This window comes from Lonchura striata, chromosome 2 (genome assembly GCF_046129695.1).
Source record: "Lonchura striata isolate bLonStr1 chromosome 2, bLonStr1.mat, whole genome shotgun sequence".
Taxonomy (NCBI): domain Eukaryota; kingdom Metazoa; phylum Chordata; class Aves; order Passeriformes; family Estrildidae; genus Lonchura; species Lonchura striata.
The window spans coordinates 51,308,217-51,335,259 of NC_134604.1; the positions used below are offsets into that span (position 1 = coordinate 51,308,217).

General features: G+C 34.6%; 1 protein-coding gene across 5 annotated transcripts in view; it reads left to right on the forward strand.

The window, feature by feature from the left end:
- Positions 1-27,043, forward strand: part of DACH1 (dachshund family transcription factor 1) — a 353,160-nt gene that overhangs the window by 307,798 nt on the left and 18,319 nt on the right. For 3 of the 5 annotated variants that reach the window (XM_031504835.2, XM_021548061.3, XM_021548062.2), the window contains 3 exons: positions 4,492-4,639; positions 8,789-8,932; positions 9,392-9,460. In XM_031504835.2, the coding sequence (XP_031360695.2) occupies positions 4,492-4,639; positions 8,789-8,932; positions 9,392-9,460 (361 nt within the window). Of the gene's footprint in view, positions 1-4,491; positions 4,640-8,788; positions 8,933-9,391; positions 9,461-13,378; positions 13,446-27,043 lie in introns of all 5 variants that reach the window. The other 2 variants (XM_021548063.3, XM_021548066.2) reach the window with 1 other exon arrangement.

Sequence of the window (27,043 nt, forward strand, 5' to 3'; positions counted from 1 at the left end):
AGGGAAAAACACTGCAGACAGTGGATAAAGTAAAAAAATCCCAGTTTTAATTAATGTTATTTTTTCTATCTTCTGCTACAAGTCAAAAGATTTTTTTTCATAGAAAGTATTAATTGAAAATATCATTTATACTTGTGCAATATGCCTTTATCTGTGATAAAGTATGCAATCTGAGATATCAAAAAAGTTGCCTTTCAGGAGTCACCTCTAGAGACATTTTAACTGTGTTGTCTTGCTCAGGTACTTAGTTATTAGTCAGTTATAAATAGCAGATATTCAAAAATTAACATGTGAAGTTCGCTAGAATTGTATGTATGTATTTTTTTTCTAGAGCCTTTCACTATGTACTTTTAATGATGACAGCATACAAATTGTATATATTTTCCTTATTAAAAGAGAAGCAATGTTATTTGAAAATGTTTTCATCATGAATAGCTAATATTGCAGAAAGAAGCCCCTGAGCTGCAACCCTCTGGAAGCCAGGAATTTTGAATAGGAAAGCTTCCTAATGTGCATGCCCTGATCTTCTGGTTTCCCTTTTTCACTCAGTGTGGGCAATTGTTGGAAACAGGATATAATCTTCTAGATAGACTGTCACACTAATTAGCAAGGTCATTTTAATGTCACATACAAATGCGTAGCCAACTAAATTCTGTTAGGTGGAACACGAACTTACAGAGGCAGCTAGAAAGAGAAGGAGCTTCTATATACTTTCCCCTCCACCCCTTTCAAAGTAGGCAACACATTATTTGCATAATTTAAAAATAGTGATGAGTAATACTGGTTTTAAGACTGAGTTGAGGTTTGATGTATGTTTCATTTCTGTAGGATCATGAGGCTGCCTTTATATGATGCTGCTCTCAGATCAGAGAATGGGAAGAAACTCATATATCATCATAGCATTCTGTTTGGGAAAGTTCTAAAGGGTTTGTCAGTGAAAATACTAAAACAAATGCAGTAAGTGAACAAATCAGAATTATCTATAAATCTCCAGGGAATAAAATGTCCATTTTTGACATTACATTGAAATAAAAATTAAGAGAGACACCAAGAATAATGGCCTGCCATGTTTAAAGCCAGGCTTCACATAGAGCCATACTGTATTAAAAACAAATCTGGAACCTGAGCATGTTCACTGCAATTATCATTATCCAGCCTCTATAACATCTGACCTTCCCTAAAGAGAAATATTTTCTTTTTGTAAATATCCCATGTTGCACTGCATTTCCCATTGTCATTGGCAGCATATTGATTCAATATCAGGTTAGAGGATTAGCCATAGCACATACAAGCTGGACATACTGAATTTTGTATAATCTTCTACAACTGATCCACTGGGAGAATTAATAGAATTTCATGCAACTCTGAAATTGCTATTCCTGTTCCAGGGGACACTGATGATTTTTTAGATGTTGTACTTTTTTAATTTTTCTCAGCCTCTTCTGCACTGAATAAAAGGAGATACTGAATGTTTTCAGTATTTTTGTGTTACTGTTGTCATTGGCAGCAACAGCACTTTTGATATCCATCAGTTTGGCTCTGGTGCAGATTTTTTTCACTCTGGATGCCTACTGATGTGCACTGATTTAACTTCTAAAAATGAAACTTAATTTTGTGTAGCTTATAAGTAGTCCCCAGTGAATCTTGGCTCCAAAAAGCTAATATTTTTCAGACATAATCAACAGCAATAGGTAATGCATTACCATTAGCTATGTTAGCAAGTATAAAAAAAAGGAAAGGCTGGGGGAGGAAGTGTGGTGCAGAAACTCAGTAGAAAATGTAATATTCTTTTAGAAGCTTCATACTTTGCAGCAAGTCTTAATATAAAATTACACACATCAGTGTTACACTCCAGTGTTATTCTCCATGTTTATTCATAATGATTGTTTCATGTTTAAAGAACACCAAAATATTGTGTTTTCTCAGCCAAGGACAATAATAGTTTAATAGTAATTTATTTTAAACTGCTACTGATAATACAACCAATCAACACATTAAGTGATGCCAACATTGGCATCTTGCTAAATAATCTCTAGGCTTTGCACCGAGAGTACATCTTTCAAAGATAAGTCAACAAGAGCAATCAGAGCAGAAAATTAGAATTTGGTATCTTAGAATTAAAATACAGCTAAACTAAAGTTTTAATTGGGGTGATCTAAAAGGGCACTTGATGTAATGATCTCTTTCATTTGTTACTAATTGTTTGTTCCTGATGAAGAAGAAACATGTACATGAATGTAGTTGATTTGAGTAAAGATGGCAGTTGCTTTAGTGGCTTGATTTTATTGTTAAACAAGATAGATTTTAAGAATTTGGGACAATAATAATGTTTGCAGCTTTAAACTTACTAGACAATACACTTTTCATCAAAAATACTTTTAATGTAATTTCTCTTGATCTGGTTTATTTATGATTTGGATGAATCATATGTTCCAGTAAGTGAGGAATAGGAGGAGATTAAAACTCTCCAGAGTTTGTGCATAAGCCAGAAGCAGGTATTGATAAACAACTCCTACTTCAGATTTTTACAAATTCAAATGCACCAAACACAGGAGAATATGGCCATGGAAAAGGAACATAATTCAAATTAACTTCCAAAAAATAGATTGTAAAAACTTTACAAATATTTCAAATTGTATTTTACTTTACATATGTACTTAGAACTTTATAGGTAGATTTCTGTGTTTTTCTCTAATAGTAATTCAGGTTTAACATTCAACCAAAAGACCTTTGTGATTTAGCTATTTTACATCAGCATAAGAAAACTGCTAAAACATGAAACATATTTGTGAGGACATTTGTTGTGTTACCATTGCTACCATATTTCCGAACATGGTTCAGTTCTTATTTAGTGTATACCATTTTGCTGACCATCTGGGCCTTGCATTCAAAAGGTGTTGAGTTCTTGTAGCTTCTGTGGGCTTCAATAGATTGAAGTGTAACAAAGCTGCAGAGCATTAAGCTCTGAACATGACAAGATTTGAGGCGATTTAATAAGAAGGATTAGGAGTACTGAAAATAACAGGCTCTGAAAACAGAATTAAAAGAGAAGTTTGAAGGACAAAAATTTCACAGCAATCATTGACACTGGGAAGACTAGTGGGATAAATGAGAAGACTCACAAAACACTCAGAAAATACTTTTTCTGTTTCTCAAATATCATTATACTTGCTTATTTTTCCATTCTTCTTTGGGAGATATTTTTTTTAAAAGTGAAAAAAAATGCAACCCAGAATCCAATTTAGGAAGTGGTATGGCTGAGGGGTGAGGAAGCTTGTCTGGGAGAGGGGCATTATGATTTTGTGTCTGTAGAACTCAAACCAGTTCTTGAGTGTTAACCTTATATCTGTTAGCTGAATGTTTCCATAGCAAAACCATTGGGGAGTAGTGATTTGTCTCTTTAGTTGGCATTGTTTTACTTCATATCAGTAATTAAATCTCTGTTGGGTCAAAGTATCTCTAGGGTTAAGTTATCAGGAGTCTTGTCTAGGATATAGGAGAGTTAGTTTCATATCCATGGAGGTTCATATATTAATATCCATGCTTAATTATCTGCTTTATTATGATAGCTTCAGTAGGAGAGATTCAAGTGTAGACCCAAGAGCCTGATGGCCAGGCTTTTGGGAAAGGGAAAAGGATGTTCATTTATTTCAATTCCATTTCTCCTTATATTTTGATGTTCTGTCTTACTGTCCTAACTATCTAGTAAATCTCATTAATAATATGCTGTTAGCTGTGCCAGGATCATCTGATTTCCTTGCAAAAGAAGAAGGAATTTTGTAGTTGGAATTCTCAAAGGAAGCTTAAAATAATCTGAATTCTTATTTCCTGATACACTAACAACAGAAAGAAAGGTAGAGTTTGTATCCACCATCCCAGGTCAAGAAATCAAGACATGATTGTGTTTTGTTTTTCTGCTGTGAGATAATGATCCTACAAATCGAGGAACAGACTTGTTAAAACAGAGATATCTTCGTGCTTTGTGACTGTTTTTTCCTTGCTATCCAAATATACCTATAGTCCATGGAACCTTAATTACATATGTAAGTATTTGAAATTAATAGTAATTAATAAGGATGAGGAGCAAGAAGGCAAGACTTTAAAAGAGCCTTTCTCCTTTAGCTAATTTCCATTGGCTTGGGTTGAACTAGAGATGGAATTCTGTGTATGATGTGACTGTGAGATTGCCAGTTTTTCTAAAGAGGAGTAAACCTATTCCTGAATGTTTTTCACATGAGTTATATACACGGTCAGAGGTGAGTTTGCATTTTCTAAGATAAGCTGAATCCCATCTTTTTACAGATTTTTGTCCACCTGCTAAAAAGTTAATTCCAGTTAAAAATTACTGTTGATAATAGGTTACTTTGATCCTGTGACAGAATTTTTTTTATTTCTAAAGTATCACATCACTATAATGGAAAAATAACAGCAGTTAGTTATTATGTCAGCTATTCTAACACTCTCCAAATATCCAACTTTGTCTCTGAACAGGGTCTACTAAAGGTTGCTATAGACAATGCCAGAGCTCAAGAGAAACAGGTCCAACTGGAAAAAACAGAGCTGAAGATGGAACTCTTCAGGGAACGAGAACTGAGGGAAACACTTGAAAAACAGTTGGCTGTGGAGCAAAAGAACAGAGGTACTTTGATTAAGTACACATAAACATCTTTCAAACACCTGTATTTTATCAAAATTTTACCTTTCTTAAATCATCTTAGGTCTCAGCTGACTTCAATAAAGGATATTTTATAACCTGCCTAATTTTGTATAGGGTCTTCATAAGACTTGGAGCAAGTACCCTCCCTTTTCTCAACATTTTTCTTGAATATTGTTACATCAGCAATACAAAAGCAATTATAAATACCTTAAATGCTGGAACAGGCCTTTGTAGGTTGTTATCATTAGGAAAAGGATAGCTACTTAATACAATTTGTATCAAATTTAAGAAGCTGCAAGTTTTTAGGAACTCTCTTCGGTTCTTATAATTTAGGCAATATTTAGGCAAACTGTATGTAATAAATATAATGGTAATATATGAGTTCTTTATAATGCATAGTAGATAAAATACATGTTTGTAGAAGTAATAGTGAAAGATTTTCTTGATGAAACAGAAGCATTAGTAGCATTTGTAGCATTACCATCAGCCCACTGTAAAGCCTGAACATGTTAGAGATTTTTAAATAATTACATTGATAGTGAAGGTGAGACAGTTTGGAGTGATTTGCACTAACTATTTCTATTACGAGCATGTTTCTATCTTTTTTTATGCATTCATTTCTCTGTCTTTGTGTATCTCACCCTTTAATAGTGCCTGATTACTTTGCAAAGACAGTTAACCTCTGGAGCTCCCTTGCTGTTTAACTCAGACCATGACAAGTCAGATGTGTATTTTTGCAGAGCTAGAGTTACAAGTCTCTTCTTGTCCAGTTTAATTTTCTGGTAACCACTTAAACAGAGAATCCCAAGAACAACTGGATTCGCAGCCAATATCATTATGCTTTAAACAAACATGCTAGCAGTAAGTACACAATGTAATCCTGTTTCATGCCTTTACCCATTAAAGGGTAGGACTATCACATCATTAATTACCCTTTAACTTATGAAAATATATTTTGAAAGACAACTGCTGTTAACGACTATTACACCTACACAGTGAGTCATCCCTTTGTCCACAACTGGTCCACTCTGCTCAATACAATTGTATTAGTTATACTTTTAAATTAATTTGGTAAAAGAGTAAAGTAATTTGGTTAGTCTTCACAACTTTCTTACAACTACTAAAATATATGTTCCTTTTTAGAATTGTATAGTCACATGCAAAACAGAAAAGGTTTGAGGGGGAGCCCATCTGATATTTAGTTTTGCCATCTATAAATTAAGCGTCTCATTTTAATTAATAGAAGTTCTTTTTCTGGACAATAAAAAAAAGAAACTTGTATAGCCTGTTCTATAGATAGGTAGGTAGTGTCAATTACACTTTGAAGACTTCTTTCTCTTCCCTTTAACTCCAGAGGTCACATGGTTGACAAGGGTGTGCTAGACACATATGTTTTGAAAAGATAAAATGCAGCAAAATTAATTTCACTCAAAGTTGTATGTCAGAAAAAAACATGGGATAGTCTCTTATTGTGTTCAGTTTACTGAAATAATTGGCAGTATTATTTTCAGGATGATGCATTACCTGGTTTTATATATGCATCCCTCTAATGATGATCTTGCACTGGGAAAACAGTCAGACCAAAGAGGAATGGATTTGAATGGTTAATGGTTGTATGCAGCAAACCAAATATAATGAGGATGACTATCTCTGCTAGTGGATACTTCTGTATAAAAGAAAGAAAAGTATGGATTATTCTTTCAAATAAACAGATTGAAGTAAGAGAGAAAAAATAAGGCTAGTTTGTAATTATTGTGAAAATTTATTCTTCAATTAAAGGCAGAAAAAAGCATAGGAGCCTTTACCTACCTGTTAGTTTTTCAGATAGGAAGTGTCATGTCCTAAAGTTTCACATGTTTTAATGGAAGCACAAGCAAGAAGGGAGAAATGTACCATCTTCCCTGCTAAGTGAAGAGATGCCGTATGAAAATACTGAAAGCACTTAAAAGCTACAGCATAGAAACACAAGCCACTGTGTCACATTCAGGTCAAACCCTTCATGTGAAGGGGACATTCAGCATTAGGCAACATCTATCTATCTTTTGCTCATCTTGTCAAATATAATTATGTTTAGTGGCTATAAATGAGTATTTTTGCCTTTTTTTATGGAGTGTTGGATTCATGGCTGCTACTGTATGTTCTACAGAGCTGCTTTTTTACTGTACTGTTTCCTTCCTTCTTTTTAAATTTTCCAATTAGAGATTCCTAAGGCTGTAGGATGTGTCTCATCAACTGGTGAAAGTAGGATAATATCTCTTCTGTGAGCAGCTACACAGTAAGGGTTTGCTAATTCTGGCTCTGACTGCTGTAGTCACATCTACAATGTGTCAGCCATGATGACATTTTAATTCAGAAAGCAACATATGTTTCCTTCTCATTTATTGCAATCACTTTCAAAGTACTTATAATGAAAACATTAAAACCATGCAATGATTCAAAATGTATTTAGTTTAGCCTTTGTATAGATGCTAGATGTTCTTTGATAGTATGAGCTAATTAGCCCGTAAAGTAGTTGGTATTGTACAAAATGAGAAAGAATCAAAATTCCAAAGTCTTGGATGTAAATTATGTAGTTATTCTGACTACAGGATTTGTGCTTATGTTAATTTTGTGCCTGAACAGTTCTGTACAGCAGCACAAAATATACAAGATCATCTAAACGGTGGTTCTTCTTAGCATATGAATTAAAGAGTAATAACAATGACAGTTCCCTTTAAAAGTTTCATTATTTGCATTTTGTGAATGATACCACCATCACAGTCTACTGTCCCTGGGGAGTATGAACTGGTGAAAGTATTTTTTTGTATTTTCCCTCATTCATTCTTAGGCATATGCTAGAGGTTACTTTGCAGTGAGATACAGGGCTAGATAGGTCTTGACATGCAAACCTAACATTTCCTAGTATCTTAGTTTGGTAAGGATAATTCTTTTGATGCAAATTCTTTAATGATAATTTTTTAGTTAGTGTCAAAATAACAGAATCTTCAGGAAAGGATTATGCAGAAAGATCTTAAGACAAAAATCTTTTTACACGTGTATCCATGAAAACCCTAAATGTGCTATATAAGAATGGTTGAAATGTGGTGGGGGAGATAATGCTGTGCTTTACAACTTTACATGATTGCTTCAGAGGTCCACTTTGGTTTTAATGGAGTAGAAAAATTGGTTGACTTTACCCTTTTCCACCAGGGGCATAACTTGTAATATGTTCCTTTAGTTAGGGATCCTGCAAGTCTTACCTTTGTGGTTGTAAATCACTGGTAACATAGAAAAGAAAATTGTAATGAAGTCCCATACTGGACTTGCCATCCATTTCCTAAAGAGTTTAAGCTGAAGAAGTTCAAGGAAAAGATTTTTTCTACATAAGGACTTTCTATATTTAATTTCAAAATACTAATTTCTTTACTAACATTTTCCCTCACATTTGACAAAGTATATTAATATTTACTTGACTGGAGGATCCAGCACCACAAAGGATTTGCTGTGAGTTCTTCAAGGTTTGATGGCTGATGGCACAGGCACCAATAGAAAGCAAGAAAGAGAAAAGACACAATGGAACTGTGGAAAAGAAATAATATGGAGAAGAGACCAGACACCGAGAGGTCAGATGGCTTGCAGGAAGCAGAGCTTGGAGGGAAGTTAGAAGTCTCAGAGCCTTTCCCCAAGAAATGAGGACCAGAGCAGGGTGGGGGCTGCCCAAGACACAGGCAATGATCCCCATCTTATGCAAGAGAAGCTGCAGGGAGGCAAGAACTCCATCACTATGTGTCTATGAGAAATAAAAATGGTGAAATTAATTCTGAAAATCCCCTCACTTCTAGAGACAGAATCATCTCTGTCAGATGATTCAAAAAGTACATTCCATTGCTGATTTTTGAGGTTTTCTGATTTGAAGATTCACAGTCATTGCTTGATACAACATACAGTTTTCAACACTGTCATATAGAACAGTAGCTTTTAGAATATTCCAGGGTGATTCCAAGAAATTTCAAGTAATATAACTGGTTGTTGTGTAATTCATTGGTTCATATGAACGTCTCGGTTATAGTGTTTCTCAGGAAACACTAGGTCATTGTGCAGCCAAGTTTCAGATCCAGACTGGAGTGCACTGATGTTATTTTCCTTTCACAGCAATAATTCAGAAAAGGCTAAAGAAGGAAAAGAAGGCAAAGAGGAAATTGCAGGAAGCACTTGAATTTGAGACTAAACGACGAGAGCAAGCAGAGCAAACACTGAAACAGGCAGCTTCAACAGATAGTCTCAGGGTCCTAAATGGTAAGAAGCCAATTTTTGCCTCTATGGCATTAACTTTAATTTAAATGCCAAAAGAATTTTGTTATGTTGAAAATTTATTACATGATGGAAAGGGAAAAAAGGAAAATCTCTTTTCTTTCCTTCATTAAAATGATACCTCTATTGCTTTGTTACTTTATATAGTATGTGCAAATAAACTCACTGGAGAGAATGTTCAAACTAGGACAATTTTATATTATTAGCTTGAGAAGTCAATTTTTTTCTTCCTTTTTTTCTCCTCCCCTTTATGCTTGAAAAATCTATTGCTCATTAATCTTCCCAGTCTAACAAAAAATTGTCCTGGCCTCCAGTCATTGTTCAACATTAAAAAAACTGACAAAGGTTGATTGTATTGTAATTCAGCATTGGAGTAACAGGTTGTAAAAAGGGCTATAAGAATCAAATGAAATATGTGTCAGTCTTACCTTTCTATCTTTCTAGACTCTCTGACCCCAGAGATAGAAGCTGACCGCAGCGGGGGCAGAACAGATGCTGAAAGGACAATACAAGGTAGGAATTTGCAAAAGGCTATAAATCTAGATCTTGCTATATGAGTTTTTCCTCAGCTTTAGACTGCTATTCAAGCATGTAGCCTACCATCTGGGCCACATCAAAACAAGTTCAAACAAGGTCAAGTTCATCTTGCTTGTTTATAAGAGAGAATACATTCTGTGGTGATAGATTTTCTTTAAATTAACAGGTCATTTCTGTTTATACAGAGCAATTAAAGAAGAATAATTAATTTGAAGCAGTATTGGTTTGAATCTCAGACATGCTGAATGCAGTTTTTTTGAATATGTGTAGTTTGACTTGAGTTAATAATGTTTTTAAAGGCGTATTTGAAGCATCTTGAGCCTTTTAACTATACAAATGGCTAGACCTAATGGGTAACATTCAAGGCATGATGAGAATTTCATAGCTAATAGTCAGTGGCAGTTACTGAAAGGTGTTATTTCAATAAGCTACTCTGAACATTAACAATAAATAAGCTGTTTATTCCCATCTTGGATTTTTCATTTACCTCATCGCATTATTTACATTTTAATAAAACAAATCTGAGTAAATTTATACATGAAATACTAAAGAGAGCCATATTACTTCCCCTGTGAATCTAAGAGTATATATACATTGCAAACATCAAGATATTAGTAAAGAGCAAATTTTGAAGATAGTATTTATGTTATAATATCTTTTCTTATCAACCAGCTAAATCTACCTGCATGAATACTAAGCAATAAAAATAGCAATTGTTTTCAATAGTAAATGAAGGTGCATTTTTCAGAGGCAAGTCTAAAAGGATTAGCTCCAGTAATCATACTCAATTGCCTTTATTTTGCATTTTAAAGTCAATCATCCTAACAGTATCATTTGACATCTTCTGTTTGTTATTTAATCACATTTCCTAACTTCCAAGGCGTTGTTACTGGTGTGCCACAAGGAGGCTGTAGCAACAGCAACAAAAAAAAGTCAAGAAGCTTTTAATGGATTGAACATATAAACAAATATCAAAGATGCAATAAGTTCTTATGAAAGACAAACACGCATATATAAACAAAGACATTTAAAGCAAGTTATGTCTGCAAAGTCAATAGCACAGAAATTGGAATATGCCAGATTAAATGTTGCCTGGGAAGTGAATATGTTATGAGGTCTGTTACCCCTGAATCCTGCCTTCCTTCCCATAAAATATGCACATTATTCGAAGCACCATTTGATATAATTAATTTGGTAAGAACTCAGCCACTATTTCATTTTGTTATAATCCAGCCATTTTGTTACTTCTTTTGATGCTAAAACAGACTTCTGATTTCTAGGGAGGTCATGCTGCAGCACCAGTCACTGCAGTACTTGTACTCATTGCAAACATTAATTGCTCCATCTTCAGAGCATTCTTACAGGGAGATATTTGGAGTATTCCAATTTGATAGCTGGGAAACAGAATCAAATACAGATTAAGATGACATATTGCTTAACTGTCAAGTATCAAGGACCTAATTTTTCAGGATAATTTGCATTTTTGGCAGAAGCATGCAGGTGTAATCAAATCACTGTTCCTGTTGAACTGAGTCTTGCTCATAGGCTAAAATATAAAGTTGGATATTTATAATATGAGCAACACAATTTTGAAAGTATGTATTCTAAAGGATTTATCCCAAACTATATAGGAATAACACTTCAGCTTTTGAACTATGACTATTCATTCTTTCCCAGCTATCCTCTGCTCATTTCATATATTTCCATTTTGCAATAAGTGAAATCAAAGATTTATGGGAGACATTCTCAGTAATGACTTTTCCTTGATTCATCTGTCCCAGGTGATACACATTAAAAACAAAATTAAAATCCACAGATGATTATTTAGTTCAAGATTGGACCATGATATTTTCTGATGTGATATTGAATCATATTGCAAAGGCAACCTTAATTCTGACATTTCCTGTATCTACTTTGTACTCTCAACATAGAACTAAAGCAGAGGGTTTTTAAAAGGAAAGAAGAAGCAAGAAATAACAGTTTTTGTGTCTTTCAATTTAATGTATTCAGCTCAATCATCATACAGCAGTTCAGAACTTTTAGGTCTACTCCAATATGTAACCCTACAACACAAATGTAACTATAGGAACATATTGTCAATGTAAATCAGTCATTATAGGGTGACAGGCTTCAGAAATAGTTTAAGAAACAGTTAATAGCAGGCAAGTCATGCCAAATGTCTGGACTCTTTGTGTTCATTTCCGATATTGGAAGAAGGATTTCCCTTCACCATAAACTCCCTTTTCTCTGTGTCCCCCTTGCTATGTATCCCTGTGTATATGTCCCAATTCCTTCCTTCTTCTTTCTCACTCCAATCCCACCTTTTGTCAATTGCTAACCTAACACTTTTCCTTGCTCTGCGTTACATTGCTCTTCTTTTTCCCCCAGATTCACATTCTTCAATCATTCTCTTCTGAACTTAGTTTCATGCCGCCCTAATTATTTCCTTAATTACAAGCTCTTTCTCTCTCCATGACCTCCTGCCTCTGTTGGACCCTTCCTGTTGCCTCCTCCCCTTACCCAGTCATATCAAGAGCTGCATTGACATTCCCTGTTACCAGCTTTGCCTGCTGCAAAGCACATCTCCATGTGTAGCGTCTGCTTCCCCCGTCTCCCTGGTCAGGCTCACATTCTCTCCTGGTTTCAGTACATTTCTGTTTCTTTTCGTGTACCTGCCTGAATATCAGGGACGGAAACACTGAGAGCATTCTGTTCCAATTTCAGTATTTAGCATGACAGTTTTAAGCAGGAGTGAGGGAAAAGAATTGCAGGAAAAGAACCACTTAATTCCTGAAGCTTTGGAATAAGCATGCTCAGTACAGATGGGGCCCTTTATCTGCAAAAATTTTCCAGGGGCTGAAATATTTTTCAGTACTTTCTTGGGTTTTGTTCGGGGCAACAAAGATCATATTGTCAAAATTATACAAAATTTCAATTGTGTCCTTACATTTCATTTGTAAATGATATTTTGTATACTTTGGAATGCACTATAGAAGAAATATAATATACAAATATTTATTATATTCTATGTACAGTATGTTCCATAATTAAAAATATAATACCACTTCTTGCATCTTGCAGGTTCTGGGGAAAAATATTTACTATGGAAATACTTTCTCTCAAAAATATATCTGTGTTTCAGTATCTAAGCATACCTGGGGTAATAGTCTTTTTATCCACAATCATTTTTCAATTTACTGTGTTGAGCATGCTATGTAGTTCTATAACTAAGCAAACAAAGGTAGGAAGGCTTCAGTGCTCTGTAGGGAAGTGATATAATTGAAATACAAAGTGTAATTTCAGCATTTAAAAAAAATATGCAAGAAAATAATAATTAAAACTAAAGATTTTGTTTACTATGTATTATAAATAAATGGATACTTGTCAACTTGAAGTTATATCTAATGTTGCTATTTTTAAGTATCACTTTGAAGAGTAAGGAATAGAACTAATTTAAGCATAGAAGATAATTGCATTTGTCAATAAGGGGGTATGTTCTGTTCTATTTTTTCATTGTGTAGCACTCATTTAGATTCATTTTTAGTGCATGTAAAGTCTTTTGTAAAATGGGAGCAATAATAAAAAGGAATTTGAATACAAGACTATTAAAAGAAGCAATGGAGGGTATTTTAGGGTTGTGTTTGAGTTTTTTAAATACTGAGTAGATAACAGTTTGCTTCAATATCCATAAAACGTTAACAAATAATCATAATAAATAATTCAAATTTGGGTCTCAGATGTACTTATGTTTTTTGGTTTTTTTTTTTTTTTTGAGTGATAGAAAGAGATACTGAGCTATTAGGAACTGGTGAAGACACTGGTTTTAAATGTTTTCTTTGCTTCTGTTTTAAATAATAATAAAGCAGATTATCCTCTTCTCCATACATATTGTAGGTTCACTAGATGCCTATGCCTAGCTCCCAATCCGGTTTCCCAAGACCCCCTCATCCCACACAAAAAGGTACCATACAAAGATAATGTTTGACTTTTATATACTGTTTTGTTAACAGACCTCTTACTAAGCACTAGAACAATGACATTTACTGCTGCTTTTATTTTCTTATTTCCATTTAATTTTCTTCTCCATCTAGTTACTTACCATATATTTGCCTGCCTACATTATGTTTTCTTTTCCTCTACATATCCCACATTCCAAATTTTCTATATCCCAGTAGTTTCCCTCCCAAGTCCTGTACTTTCATTTTCATTCTATTTAAATACCAATCACACACATTATCTAAAATCCTCTAAAAGTGTTCTAGTTCTGCTCCATCTTCACCATTGGCCATTCTTTCCTTGTCATGTTCCTGTCATGTGCTCCTTTTGCCAAATTGCTCACAAATAGTTTTGTTCTATTATCCGAAAGTTATCCTGGTAAGAAGAGGAAGATTAATCAATTTTTTCCTCTTTCATGCTGCTATTTTTTTGTTTTTTCCATTTATTCCAAATTTACTAGCAGTTGCCTTGGCTTGTACCTTTTCTGCTTTCTACCAAATAACTTCCAGCTTCTGTATGCTGTCATTCCAGCTGGTCCTGAAATCAGCTCTAAGTCTTCTTACTCTGCTCAGTTTCCTGAATTCTCAGGAATATCTGTTTTTTTACCCCAAATGTTTGTTTATGTTGCTATAAGTCCTTTGCATTTTATATGTTCTCAAAGTTCTTCCATCCTGCTCACTCTCAGTTTTTTCCTCAGCTATGCATTCTCCTCTAGCAGAAAATTTATTCTGCTTGTCCATTTTCACACCTCGGTTCTCTACTCTGCTGCAAGTATTATTTTTTTCTTCTAGCACATTATCAGCCTTTCTCCAAATGTGTTTGTTATTTACTCTCTCTGTTCCTTATCAAAATGAACTTACACTTTCTAAGCCCTTTTCTACCAATATCTTCCCTTTCTTTAGTTCTCCACCTCTTCTGTAAGCTCACATTAACAATTCAGTTAAGTGTAATGCTAAGTGGTTTCAGTTTATACCTTCCTGGTGTAAGAAAAAGACCCACTCATCTACCATACTCACAAAACATTCCTGGGCTATCTGTCTTTTTGCCCTCCTAGAAGGGACAAGGCAGGAAATAGAGATGTTGAACAGATCCAGGAATAGAAAAAGAAAATATAAGCAACTTGGTACACTGGTCCTGTATGAAGTTCCTTTGCAGACTACTGAACAAGAACAAGAAAGAAATTATTATTTAAATTTGCCCATTGCAAGTGCACATTTTGCTGCCCAAACATTAGGGGAAAGCTGCCCTGCATTTGCCCTCCACATTAGTAAAAATTGCCTATATACAGCTTTAGTCTTTTGCCCTGAAGCCTAACCTAAATTGTTTCTGTATTGGTTTGAAACTTGTTTAATCTTATTTTTCAACATGCAAAATCCACGTAATAATCTCAGCAAATGATAATCCTTGATTCTTGCTTTTTATATTTGTGTTTGAAAGATGGGTATCTGCAGGACTTCCACAAGGAAAAGGAGCTTCTGGTGGTTCTGTGAAGCTACTGCACACAGTTCTATTTCTGATATATAAATCTTGGACAAAAGTGTGTGGAAATATGTGATGATATTTTTTATGAGATCAAAAACTTTATTGGAAAAAGCTGTTATCAAGGCTGTGAAGTCAAGCATTCCAAAATTAGGAAATGGTAGAATTAAGGTTGTCTTCCGCACCTTTGTTCAAGTGTCTTTGTGTATGTGTCATGATACAATCTTTAATTATGTGATTAGATACTGTGTTTTTCACAGTACCTTGTCTCATTCAGTGCAGGGGACAAAAATATAGGTGAATAAAGGGATATCTATCCAATACGTTCTTCATCTTCAGTGGTCAGTGTGTCTTGTAATGTTTTATATAATATTCCATTTATGTATAATATTTCCATAAATAGACATCATGCTTTAGAGAATAGTTGTAAATTGTTACCTAAATTTCTTTCATATATTAAATCTTAACTTTGGCATTTCCTGACAGCTGTGGGCTTTGCTTCAACAATGTCCTAGGTACCCGACTCCTAGGGTTGTCTTCTTAACAAATAAACTGCAAGGTCAGAAGTTTCTCTGTGAGACAACATCTGAAAACCATACAGACCTGAATTTTAAGATTCAGTGATAAAGCTAATCAAGCAACTGATAGACTGTGATACCATAATATGAGCAGTGTGGCCGAAGAAATGACCATTTTGCTATGGCAGTTTTACAGATACTTCCTGAGATAAAGACAATCTTAGGGATATATTTCATGCTCTTGGGCACAGAATCTTCCTTTCACTTTTCTTGCAGTCTGTATCACCTCTAACAGTGTCTCCATCAACCTTTCCTTTTTCTTGGCTCTCCCTAATTTCTGGGTTTTCTATCAATGTTAATAGCAACTTCCAAATTTCCGAATGTCTTTCTTGATCCATTTTTCCTCACACCTTTCAAGGCAAGTTTCTTTTTATATCCAGTCATAATTCCAGCCCCAAAAGTTTTGACTTCTTTTGCCTAATATCCTTGTTAATCAAGATCTAGGTGTCTCAACACTGACTCATAACATTCTATCCATATACGACATGTCCAGTTACTCACCATGACTTTTCCTTCTAAGAAACCTCATGTGACTTTGCTTTACTTTCTTGCCCTATCTGTGTTCTGTTTCTCCTCTTTCCTTGTGTTCTCAACAACTGGGTTCAGTTCTTGTCTATTAATGTAAAGAATTCAGTCCCCCAACTTCAGTCTCAGTTGTTGTCAGCCAATCATTTTTAGTACTTTATTTCACAGTGTCTTCCAGTGCCCTGGTTTCTGTGTTTCTATGTATGTATTTAGCCAGTCTCAGTCACGCCCCCAGTCACGTTTTCTGTCCTTATTTCCAATTCCTATCACATCAGACTTGTCCTAATTTCTGTAAATCTTGAGTATTTTTATGAGTTCATGTTTGTAGACTTAGAGAAGATTACTGTTGTTTGCTGATCATAGAGAGGATACATTTTCCAGTGCATGGCTACTCTCAAATTAGCTAATGATTTTTTAAAAATAGTTTTTGATATCCTCAAATGATAGAACATGTATTTCTTTTCCAGGGACATCACAATTCTTTGCAGCATATTTAACTAAGATGTCTTCTGTTTAGTCTTAATTTATTTTCTGAATGGTATTGACTGTGATGACCAGTGCTAAGTACATTTCTTTTAACTTTAGAGTCCTTTCAAGAATTGCATCTTTATATCTCCTATCTCTGCATTTCTTCTCCTATCTCTGTATTTCTGTCTGTTCCTTTCCACATTCACCTTTATCAAAAGCAATTCCATTTGCATCCATAGCTGCATAAAGACGAGGTCATCCATCTGTATAATGCCATGTAAAACAATGGCCATATGTTCTCTAAAGTGTTAATTGATTAAACCTAAGGAAAGCACCTGACTCTATACATTTTACCAAGATTTTTTTCTTGCCTTTTTATCCTAATTAAAACTCTTGGAACTGCTAAATGTCTTTCTATGTGTATCAACTTGTAAATTCTGCATTTTTATTCAATTGACACTTGCTCATCAGTTGTTCTGGTTTTATCACCATTTAGTAAGTACTATGGATTTATCGTTACTCATTTACTATTGCATGGGACTTTTAGCAGAAAGGTGCTTGGTTTTAGTATAGAGCCAGAATTCCCAAATGAATATATCAGGTCGTTTGCAGAATGAAAATACATTTTCACTTTCCCATGTGACATTCCTTCTTCTCTGTCAACCCATTTCAACAGTGTTTCAGCTTCCCCTCTATTGTTGCTTTCTCATTTTCCTTCTACCTCTGTTTCACCTCTTCCCCTGCTACTGAATATCCCAAATATTTCTTAATACGTCACTTCCTTGACCTGCAAGGTAACATGTGTCTATGTTCTGGAGCCATGTGGCTGCTGGTTGACCAGGTGGCTGACTAGGAGGCTCATGCATTCTGAGGGATCAGTGACCAGGCAGGAGATACGCATTTTCTGCTGGACATCTTGTTGCTGCCTCTTGGCAGCTGGGCAAATCAAACAGTACATGATGCTTCTCAGCAGCTGAAGGGCCAAACAAATGGTTTGAAAAACTGCAAGAGACCCACAGCCCACCTGTTGTGCAGGCCTACTATAAAGGTTGAACATTTCAGCAGGGAAAAGAAGTCAGGAGCTGGAAACAAGCTGTCAGAAGCCTGGAAGGCAAAGGGATTTTTTTTTTTCTAGATATGTTGAATAACTGCCCAAGGAAACATCTGCTACTTAGCTAGGCTGTTTATGGAAACAAACAGCTGACTATTCTAGACCCATAGAAATATAGAAAGGTTCTGTGAAGCAGCAAAGACAAAACAGTTGACTGACTTGTTTGGAGATGAACATTTCTGTGATTTTAGGTCACTTAGCCTGTTATCCCATTAGGTCCAACTAAAAAAAACAGGAAAAAAAAAAAACAAACAAAAAACCCCCAAAACCAAAACAAAACAAAACATACCCAAAAACCCAAGCAAAAACCCCAATAATTTCCATTTAATTTGCCAATAAAAATTATTTTATTTAGCTTAGGAGTTAAGAAGCATTTTGAAGTTCTGTCGATGTGAAATAATGTGCTTTGTGAAAATGTGATTTTCAGCAATCAGGCAGATAGATTTTGCAGTTTTCTTTTTACCTGTCTGATTTTCAGGTTTCTTCATTGAATTTTTCATTTTTTAAATTTCTAAAGCTCAGTAAGACAACTGATTTCAGTCTCTACAGTTTTGGTTAACTGTAGGCATAAGACAAGACTGCCTATGTCTATGCCTATGCCTATGCCTATGCCTAATGTGACTGTTCTCCTTTGGGTAATTCTAGCACCTCTCTAGGTAGGAGTAGTGATTTGAGCTAGCAGAAACCTGTGGGAAAGACAACAGAATGGAGCAAAGTCATTGTAGTGACCCACTGGGGAGTGATATTTGCTGTTTTGTTATTGATTCTTCTCTGCATGCCAGAGTTTGTCAAACGAATTGATGCATTGGTGAAAACGTATGCACACGCACTGTTCAATTATAGAAGCCAAAGGGTAGTGTGTTTTCTGCATTGCTCTTCTCTTTTGCTTTTCTCATGCTCAAAAGAAAATTTATTTTCAGACATAGTGATGGTCTTAAGGGTGAGACACTGTTAGAATATTAGTGTCTAACCCTCAGTGACATTTAGTGGAGCTGCCTGACTAACTCCCTTTGGATAGTCCACCTGATTCTATTTTATTTTTGTTCGGTCTTCATAAACTATTTGCTGGTTCAACACTGTTCTTATTTGCAGTAACACATAATGCTTCATTTTTCTTCTGATTAGTGCCTTAAACTTCATCTGCTTTTTGACTTCACTGTGTAACACCTTGTATTAATGTCAGGGTCATGCACTTATTATTCATGTGAACAGTGCTATTCACTTCAATGAAATTATATACATAATAATAAATAACAACATTAATCTGTGTGCACCACCTTGAATTTCATTACTGTTGCAGAGATACATCTCTGAAAATAGGTTCTTTTAATTTTTATACATTTTAGTAAGAGCTTGGCTCTCTCTATGCACACTAATTTAAACATTTTATTTTATTTCCCCTAAGCCTTTCTAGCTTTATCAGCTCACAAGTTTTAAAGACACTTGTTTTACAGATTTTTTTGGTTCGACAGTATCCAGTATAGTTTAGCTTTTAAGCCTAGATTCTACAGTAGACATTTAAGACATCTCTTTGCAGTTCATCTGTCTTTTACTGTTGATACTGGAATACTTGATGAGGAGACAGACGTTAAAGATTTATTTTGTTTCATATTTCATTGACCATGGATAAATACTGAAATTATCTTACGATGCATGGAAACCAAACAGCAATAAGTATGTTCCCTATCCCCCTGCCCAGGAGTCAGCACTTTGGCAGATTTTCAACCCAAGCTAATCAATTAAAGACAACATTGATTAACTTAAACAGAAGGTGATATTGATTGCAGGCAGTAACCTATAAATAGACAATTGATTCATAGTGTTCATAGGTCATTGTTAGCTACACCTTTAAACTTCAAGGTACATAATCCTGTTATCTATTACCCAAAAAGCAAAGGAAAGGCACAGAGTGAATATACAGTTATATATATGCTGCAAAGTACTCTTACATAAAATTTTTCACATTTTATTTGAAATTGCTATCTATTGCAATTTACGTCTCATTTTATAGCCGTATATATATGGGGCTGGAGGAAATCAAATATATTCCTGACTTTTCTACTAAGATGAATGGTTAATCAATCAGATTTTCTTCCAACATAGTGTTTTTAAAGAAACTGTATGTAAAATTAATGACTAAGCATGAACAGAGTCAAGTGGGAAAATTCAGGACAATATGAATATTAAAAAAATCCCACACTGTGCTCCAGAGGCTTTATATAGAATTGTTTTGACTTTCATTTTCATTCATCGTACATGTTCATCTTATTCAAAGAGGGAAGGATAGGATGGATGAATTCTTACCTAATAGACTTCTGGGGTCAGCCCAGTTGCTTGCTACCTGGGAAGGATGGGCCCTGCAAGGCACCATCCTGAGTATTTTTGTTTCCCAGAAGTACTGTCTTCCCTTCATCTTCTCCCTCAGAAAGTGACTGAAACCTGATCAGGCAGGTAGAACATACATTTCTAGCATAGTGTCATCAGCTAAAAAATAAATAACATTTTTCCTTTTAGAGAAAAAGCTAAAAGGCTTGATTTTTTTATAAACCAGGATGAAAAATTGATTAAAACAACATTGTTTCGGTGAAATAGTATTTCTATAGCCTACATGAAACAGGTATAAATAAAGTGGATTTCTAGTTCATTCATAGCTGAACCATAATCCTGAATGTTCTGAGAAGCTAGATCTGCTGGCTGTAAGCTGTTTATCTGTATTTGCCTATAGAGTGTGTAGAGAGCTTTCTCTTTTTTTCTTTCTTATGTTTTTTTTTCTTCTGCCACATTTACTACATCTTAGACAAGTGCTGGAAAGTAACATCACATCATGTTAAGATATGTCATAAAGAGGATTGTTTCTTGGCATTAGTTTTTTAAAGCTTTATAAAGATTTAAAACTTCCTGATGTTTGTGTATTATGCCCATATAAGGGAATTTAATCTTTCAGTATTAGTGTTGCATTCTTCTATTAAATCCTTAAGGCCTCACCATCAATGGATGTCAAAATATTTAATTATTTGAGATTTTTCTAATAGATGCACTTTCCCTGTGACTTGTGTGAAGAATAAGGGCGATAACTCTTACACCAAAATAACAGTAATATTTTTCAGTTCTTCTAAAAGTACTGTGCTTTGGAGAACTATAAAGTAGACTAGTAGCCAGGAAGTTACTTCATCCATTTAGCACACATAGGAGGAAATCTATTAGACAGGGAAATCCATATGTCCTTCCTGAAAGGTGCTACAGCTTGAGTAGGTAAAAAGAAGCATCCAACCCAGGTTAGATTTCAAATCTTTAATTTCAAGTCCAATGAGGCATAAACCATTAAATATGAATGGTCACCATACTATTCAGTGGCCTTTTTTGACTATAAGCCGCCATCTGCATCAAAGAAGAAAAATTTTCTAAATAAGCCATGTGAGCTGATCTACCAAGACAGGTCATAATCCATTTTCTATCTTATCCCTGCACATCTGAAACTCTGAAATGAGGTTTTCAGAGAGAAGTTAAGATATACTTATCTTAAAAAGATTTAAAAAGTTAAAAAGTTAAAAAGTTATTTAGTTGTCCATGAGTAGATGACTTGTGGTATTGGAGATGCTGCAGTGCATCTGAGACATCTACATCATGCCTCCAGAAGATCCAGGCCTTTCTGGAGCAGCAGCTGGAAGCAGCCTTACAGGCTGTAGAAGTCTGACTCAAATCATAGCAGATGTTGAACCAAGCCCCTTTTGCTCTTTTAGAATTACTTTGAATATATACAACATTCTATACTTGGGTTATATTAAATGGAAATTCATAGTTTATTGTATATATGGAATAAAAATATATTTAGCACTGTTTTAATTCTAAAGGGAATGCCTATGCCACTCCTATCACTTTTACACACAAACATGCATGAGATAATTTCTCTAGATCGTGCTCCCCTGTTATTTGTGGACTAGCTTACATTTAACATAGCATTTGACTGAGATAGGAAAAAGTCAAATAGGGAAAAAAAGTTGTGGGTATTTTTAAAATTATTTTTAAAGAATCCCAAACTAACTGACTTTCAAAAAGATCTGAAAATATTTACTAAGTATGACTCAAAATCATCTGAGCCAAATCGATAAATGGCCCTCAATGTGGCAGCCCTGAACTTTGCTAATGTGTATTAGCATATTATCCTACTTTCTAGGTTCTTTGCAAAATTATGACTTCTGTTGGTACATCTAATATTAAAATCTTTTCATAGCTGCCTCCTTTTTCTTTCTGTTTTGAAATAAGCAACTCATTTTGGCCATGAAGCTTGCAAGAGTAACCATATTTAAAAAATAGCTAAAGAAGCAAAGTTGGTCTTTAGCAGATGTTCAATAGAATGTGTTAAGAGTTTGCAATTCTTTTCAACTGCTAGTGTAAATAAGTATGTTGAAACAAAACAAAATTAGTCATCCAGCTGAAAAAAAGCGTGTTTTTGCATAATAGTTCTGAGAAACTGTTTAAGGACAGATTATTCATGAAAAAACACTGATTTTTTAAATCTACAAAAAGTAGCTAGTCCAAAATCAGTTTGTTAAATTTTGGTTATTTATTTTCAGAGGAAACTTAAACTATTATAATGTTTCTGCATGAATATAAATTTTAGTAAATAGATACTTTTTTATTTGTGCTACTGATTCCAATTTGCAGCCTTGTGGCTGTCTCAGATAAATTGTTTTGAGCTATGCCAGGAGTAACTGGAAATCTACTAGAAATTTTGTCATTGTAATATCTGAACAACTTTGCAGTCTTTAATGGTTTTAGTCTTCACATCAGGAAATACTCCTGTGATGCAGAACAAAGCAATTATCTTTATACATAGAGGGGCTAAGGAGCTTGATCATGGATATATCAGAAATCTCTGGTATAACAGAGACTGAGCCTAAATCTTGCAAGAGCTAAAGATTTTATTCTGTCCTTCATGTTTTGCCCTCCCTTTTATATATTCTGTCATGCTTTCTCACTGTACAGACATATGGAAAACTAGATGGAATTTACCAACTTGCATGTCAGTGACAGGATTTATGTCCCAAAAATCCATGCTAGCAGAATACATGGAGCTCATCATCTGTGGCTGCTCTGCACTTGCTCAGACTGATGGCTAACCTCTGTGAATATCAGGGCAATGACAAAGTGCACCTGGTCTAAATGTTTTAAGTCTTTTCTTTGTAAGACAAAGCTTTGAAAATGCAAAAACACATGCTGCCTAGCATTATTTGATTATTACTTGATTTTATATGAATGCTGCTCACATACTAAGTTAACCCAGTGTATTCATTTTTTGTAAAAAAGGACTGAAATAAATTCTAGATTCTGGTACTTCTACATAAATATAGCCAGTTAAAACACCTTGCATAAAGACATTTCAAAGGTTTGAAGCTACAGTAGTGAAGAATTGTTTATTTAATTATTTCTTTATTTAAGAATGGTAGGATATAGCAGCTTCCAAACCCAAAGTTACACTGAACTTTTTTCCTTGAGCTTTCTTGTGTACATATCAGCTCAGTACCTGCTATACTTTTACTCCCAGAAGTAAAAATAAACCAGTATGAGCTTTTTGTACTTCAGGAGCTGAAAGCCTGTGTGCATTACTACAATGTCCTTTTAATGTTTCAGTCAAAACCACTAAGAAGATGTAACATTTAATTAAATTTGAGCCATCAAATGCAAATTTGTCCACAAGTATGTTATGGCAAAAGCTATGTTTTATGTGAAAAAATACTTTAATGCATTTCTTCTAGGAGGTAAACTGATATCTTGCCAGAAGTGGGGCAAGAGTATTCATTAAATCTTTTGTTGTGATCATCCCTACCTATGTCCCCTACAATAGCATTGAAATTATTGTCCCATTCATGACCAGGTAAACTAAAGTTATTGAAGAAATGTAACCAAATGATGTCACTTTCCTTTAAAACTTTACACAAATATTGAGGGGAGCTGATGGCTATGAGATGTTAGTGACTGTGCTGGTAAGTGCTTTTGATTTATATTGGAAGTTTTATATGTCCATGAACCTGTATTCTCATCACATTCTGGATTCAGGCTGCATTCCTGATCTCAGTCTTTCTGTCAGACTCATTGCAAGTCCAGGCTTCAGACCTAAAGGGCTGTAGTGAGTTCATCTTGTAAGTATTGTATGAGGGTCTTCTTTACTGTGGACAGCACTATGATGATGCTTATTTGGAAGTATCACTCCAATCTGAAGCATTTTGATAAGGAGTAATGCACAAGGTGAAGGGTAAGGTAAAACCTTTCAAGTACTGTGTTTCTACTTGTTAAAAGGGAAGAGCCAGTGAAGGAAGTAGAAGAGAGTGACAATTCAAAGAAGCAGACTAGGAAAATATTTTTGCCATACAAATTTGTTTATACAACTGAGACAGAAACTTTAGTAGGTGAGATATGAGGAGAAACATCATGTGAATTTATAGCTAGAAAGTGGGCTAGGAGAATGAGGGGCAGAGACTTTTTATGAGAATAAATTCAGACACTGTGTTGTAATGAAGAGTCAGAAGTTACAAACAAACAGGATACCTTGATTTTGAACCTTACTGACAGACAAGATTAAAAGAGTAGTTCATAGTGACTAAGAGTAGTAGTAGTGGGGAAGATGAGGAGGAATCTGAAGGGGTGAATGATTAACAGCTCTGTTTTCTCAAACTAAGATTGTCAGAGCAGCGACACATGCACACAGAGGATCAGAAAAGCAGACTGAGGTTTTATGTCAGACAGAAGGGAACAGACCTGGAGTACAAAGGGCCGTGTCAGTTGTCAGCATGGGTATAGTGACTGAATTTCAGTTCATGGATTTGACTACTCAGATGCAAAGTATGGAGAGAGCGACAATGTGAGGAAGCCCTCAGAAATTATAACAGAAAGTTGAGGAAGAAGCAGAAAATGTCACATTGAGAAAGTTAGCAATGTGGAGGGAGAATAAGATCCCAGCAAAGGGTGAACAGTATTTGAATGCCAAAAGCTTTTTAGGAAATGCTAGTCTAGAATCTGCCAGATATGATATGAGTTGTTAGTTCTAATATTTGTTTGTATAGAAGTCATTAACAGACACATTTAACAAAAGTTTCAAAAAGTTAGAATTAATGGACAAAGATGAAGTCACTTCCCAGCATTTTGCAAGAATCATGTTCATTCTCCACATATTTGACCCATTCTTTGCAAATTAGGAACATGGACATACTATATCTATGTTGTTAAGCAATAGGCAGCTATAGGAAGGTTTTATAGATTTTAATTTTTATCAGTAAAGTCCCTAAAGACATTAGATTTTTGTAATGAATCATTACAGTGTGAGTTCTAGAAATTTTATTGGGTAATTTTGCTAAACCTCTGTGGTAGTTGCACTTAAGGATTTTGTTAATTGTGGCAATCAGCCTTCAAAAAATGTTAACACATGGCCACATTTTTCTCTCCTTGTATTTAAAGGGAAAAATCTCTATTTCTGTCAGATGGTATAGATTTTCCACCTAACTGAAAGAAGAAATAAATTATATCAAGTCATTGCACTTTAACATCTGATTCTAGATAAAAGGTGTGTAGACAGAGAAACTTTCAAAGGCAGGTGCCTCCAATTGCAACTTGGCAAACCTGCAGGGGAGGGAGAAGTTAATATTTTAAAGGGGCCACATAGTCTTCCATTACCTTTAACCCTGCAACAAGCTAAGAAATACAGAGTGTAAGTGAGCAGATGTTCTTAACAGCCTTCTAGCAGCCTGTTTTTATAAAGAGTGCTAGCTAGTGATTTTCACTGCTTGTAGAAAACCTTCAGCTTTGTACTGGGGTAAGTGTTAAGGAGAGCAAGTGAAAATCCCCCTCTATGTACTCTGTAAAATGTGTGTGTGTATATTCATGTTATGGAAAAAGGAAATTATGTTATCGGATTTGGAGAGGATATCGTAGCTCTTTTGCTAGAGCAGCCTTTTTACTAAAGGAGCTTAAGCTGCAGAAAAACACATTATTCCTTGGGTATTGCATGTAATAAAATATTATTTAAATGAAAAATATTGAAATAAAACTTTCAATTTAGGAACTTGAGTGTATTGTGAAAAGCCTAGTCAGTTATGTTTATAGCTTCATCTGTTCACAGAAAGAAGTGTAAGGATTCCTCATGCTTTATGCAAGTACAGTAGATTTTAGATAACAGGATCAGGTCCACAATTTGCCTTTCTTTAAACCTACAATAAAAAATGAAAATAAATACCACACAAACTACAAAGGTGAAAAAATGCTGTATGTTGCATTTTCCTACCTCCTGTGGCTAGGGACAGAATGCAGACATGCCACAATAATGTTTTTTATTTCTACTGTTCAAACCATATTAATGAGAACATCATTTTGGAGAACTAATTATTTCTATTTGTCTTGTGTCACACTTTCTAATTCCCCTATATTAGCACAGCCAAAGCAAATTAATTGCTTTTCCAGCAGTTGAACCCTGTCCAAGAATGAGCTCACATTCCCTTCCAGTTCTGCAGTTTCTAGGAGTGCATTGTGTCAAAAATTTCTCTTGATACTAAACATAGCCCAGAGAATATCTTTGCAGATTTCTGTTGCTGCTCACTTGATGAAATTTATAAGTTTAAGTGACCCACTAGGAAAGATAAAGTTCTTAGCTGCAAGATTATACATCAAAACAGTTAAAGTGAAATTAAAATTAAATGAATGAATCTCACTGAAGCAAAAAAAGCAGTAATTAATGGTTCCCTTAATTGTCTTCATAAAATATTTGCATGGGTCTAATTTGCATAATTTGCATGTATTAATTAATCTTTCAAAGGAATTTTGTGCTGAGAGAAGCCAAAAAATCTCTTTGTTTTATTTAACATCTAATGAAATATTTATCTTCGTTAATGAACTTCTCATCTTCATTAAAATAAAAATTGCACAAGTTTGTATGTTTTAAATGTTTTTATAATTGAAGTATACAAAAAAAATCTCTTCAGACCTACAGTATCTGAAAAACAAACACATTATTGCACATTCTGTGTCATTTTGACTACAGCAACATTTAAATTTGGAGAAACCCTATTTCTTCTACCAAAAGTTTTCAAGGGTTTTTAAATTATTTCAATTTTATCTTAATAGATGATAATTTTATTATTTATATTTTACAAATAGAGATGACAAAGTAAACATTTTTATATTTTTTATTATTGTCAACCTGTGATACCTCGGAGATTTCATAGAACAGATATTATGCAGAGAAGAAGAGACTAGCATCATAGGCTGGAGTTTAAAATAAAGCAGGAGTTTGTACATTATGTTAGTTTATACTGTACAAGACTAACAGCTGAGGAAAAAATAAAACAGTTTGTGAGTTACTAACTGGCATTTAATGATCAAACTTGGAGTAGGACTGATGAATGTAAGTTATGA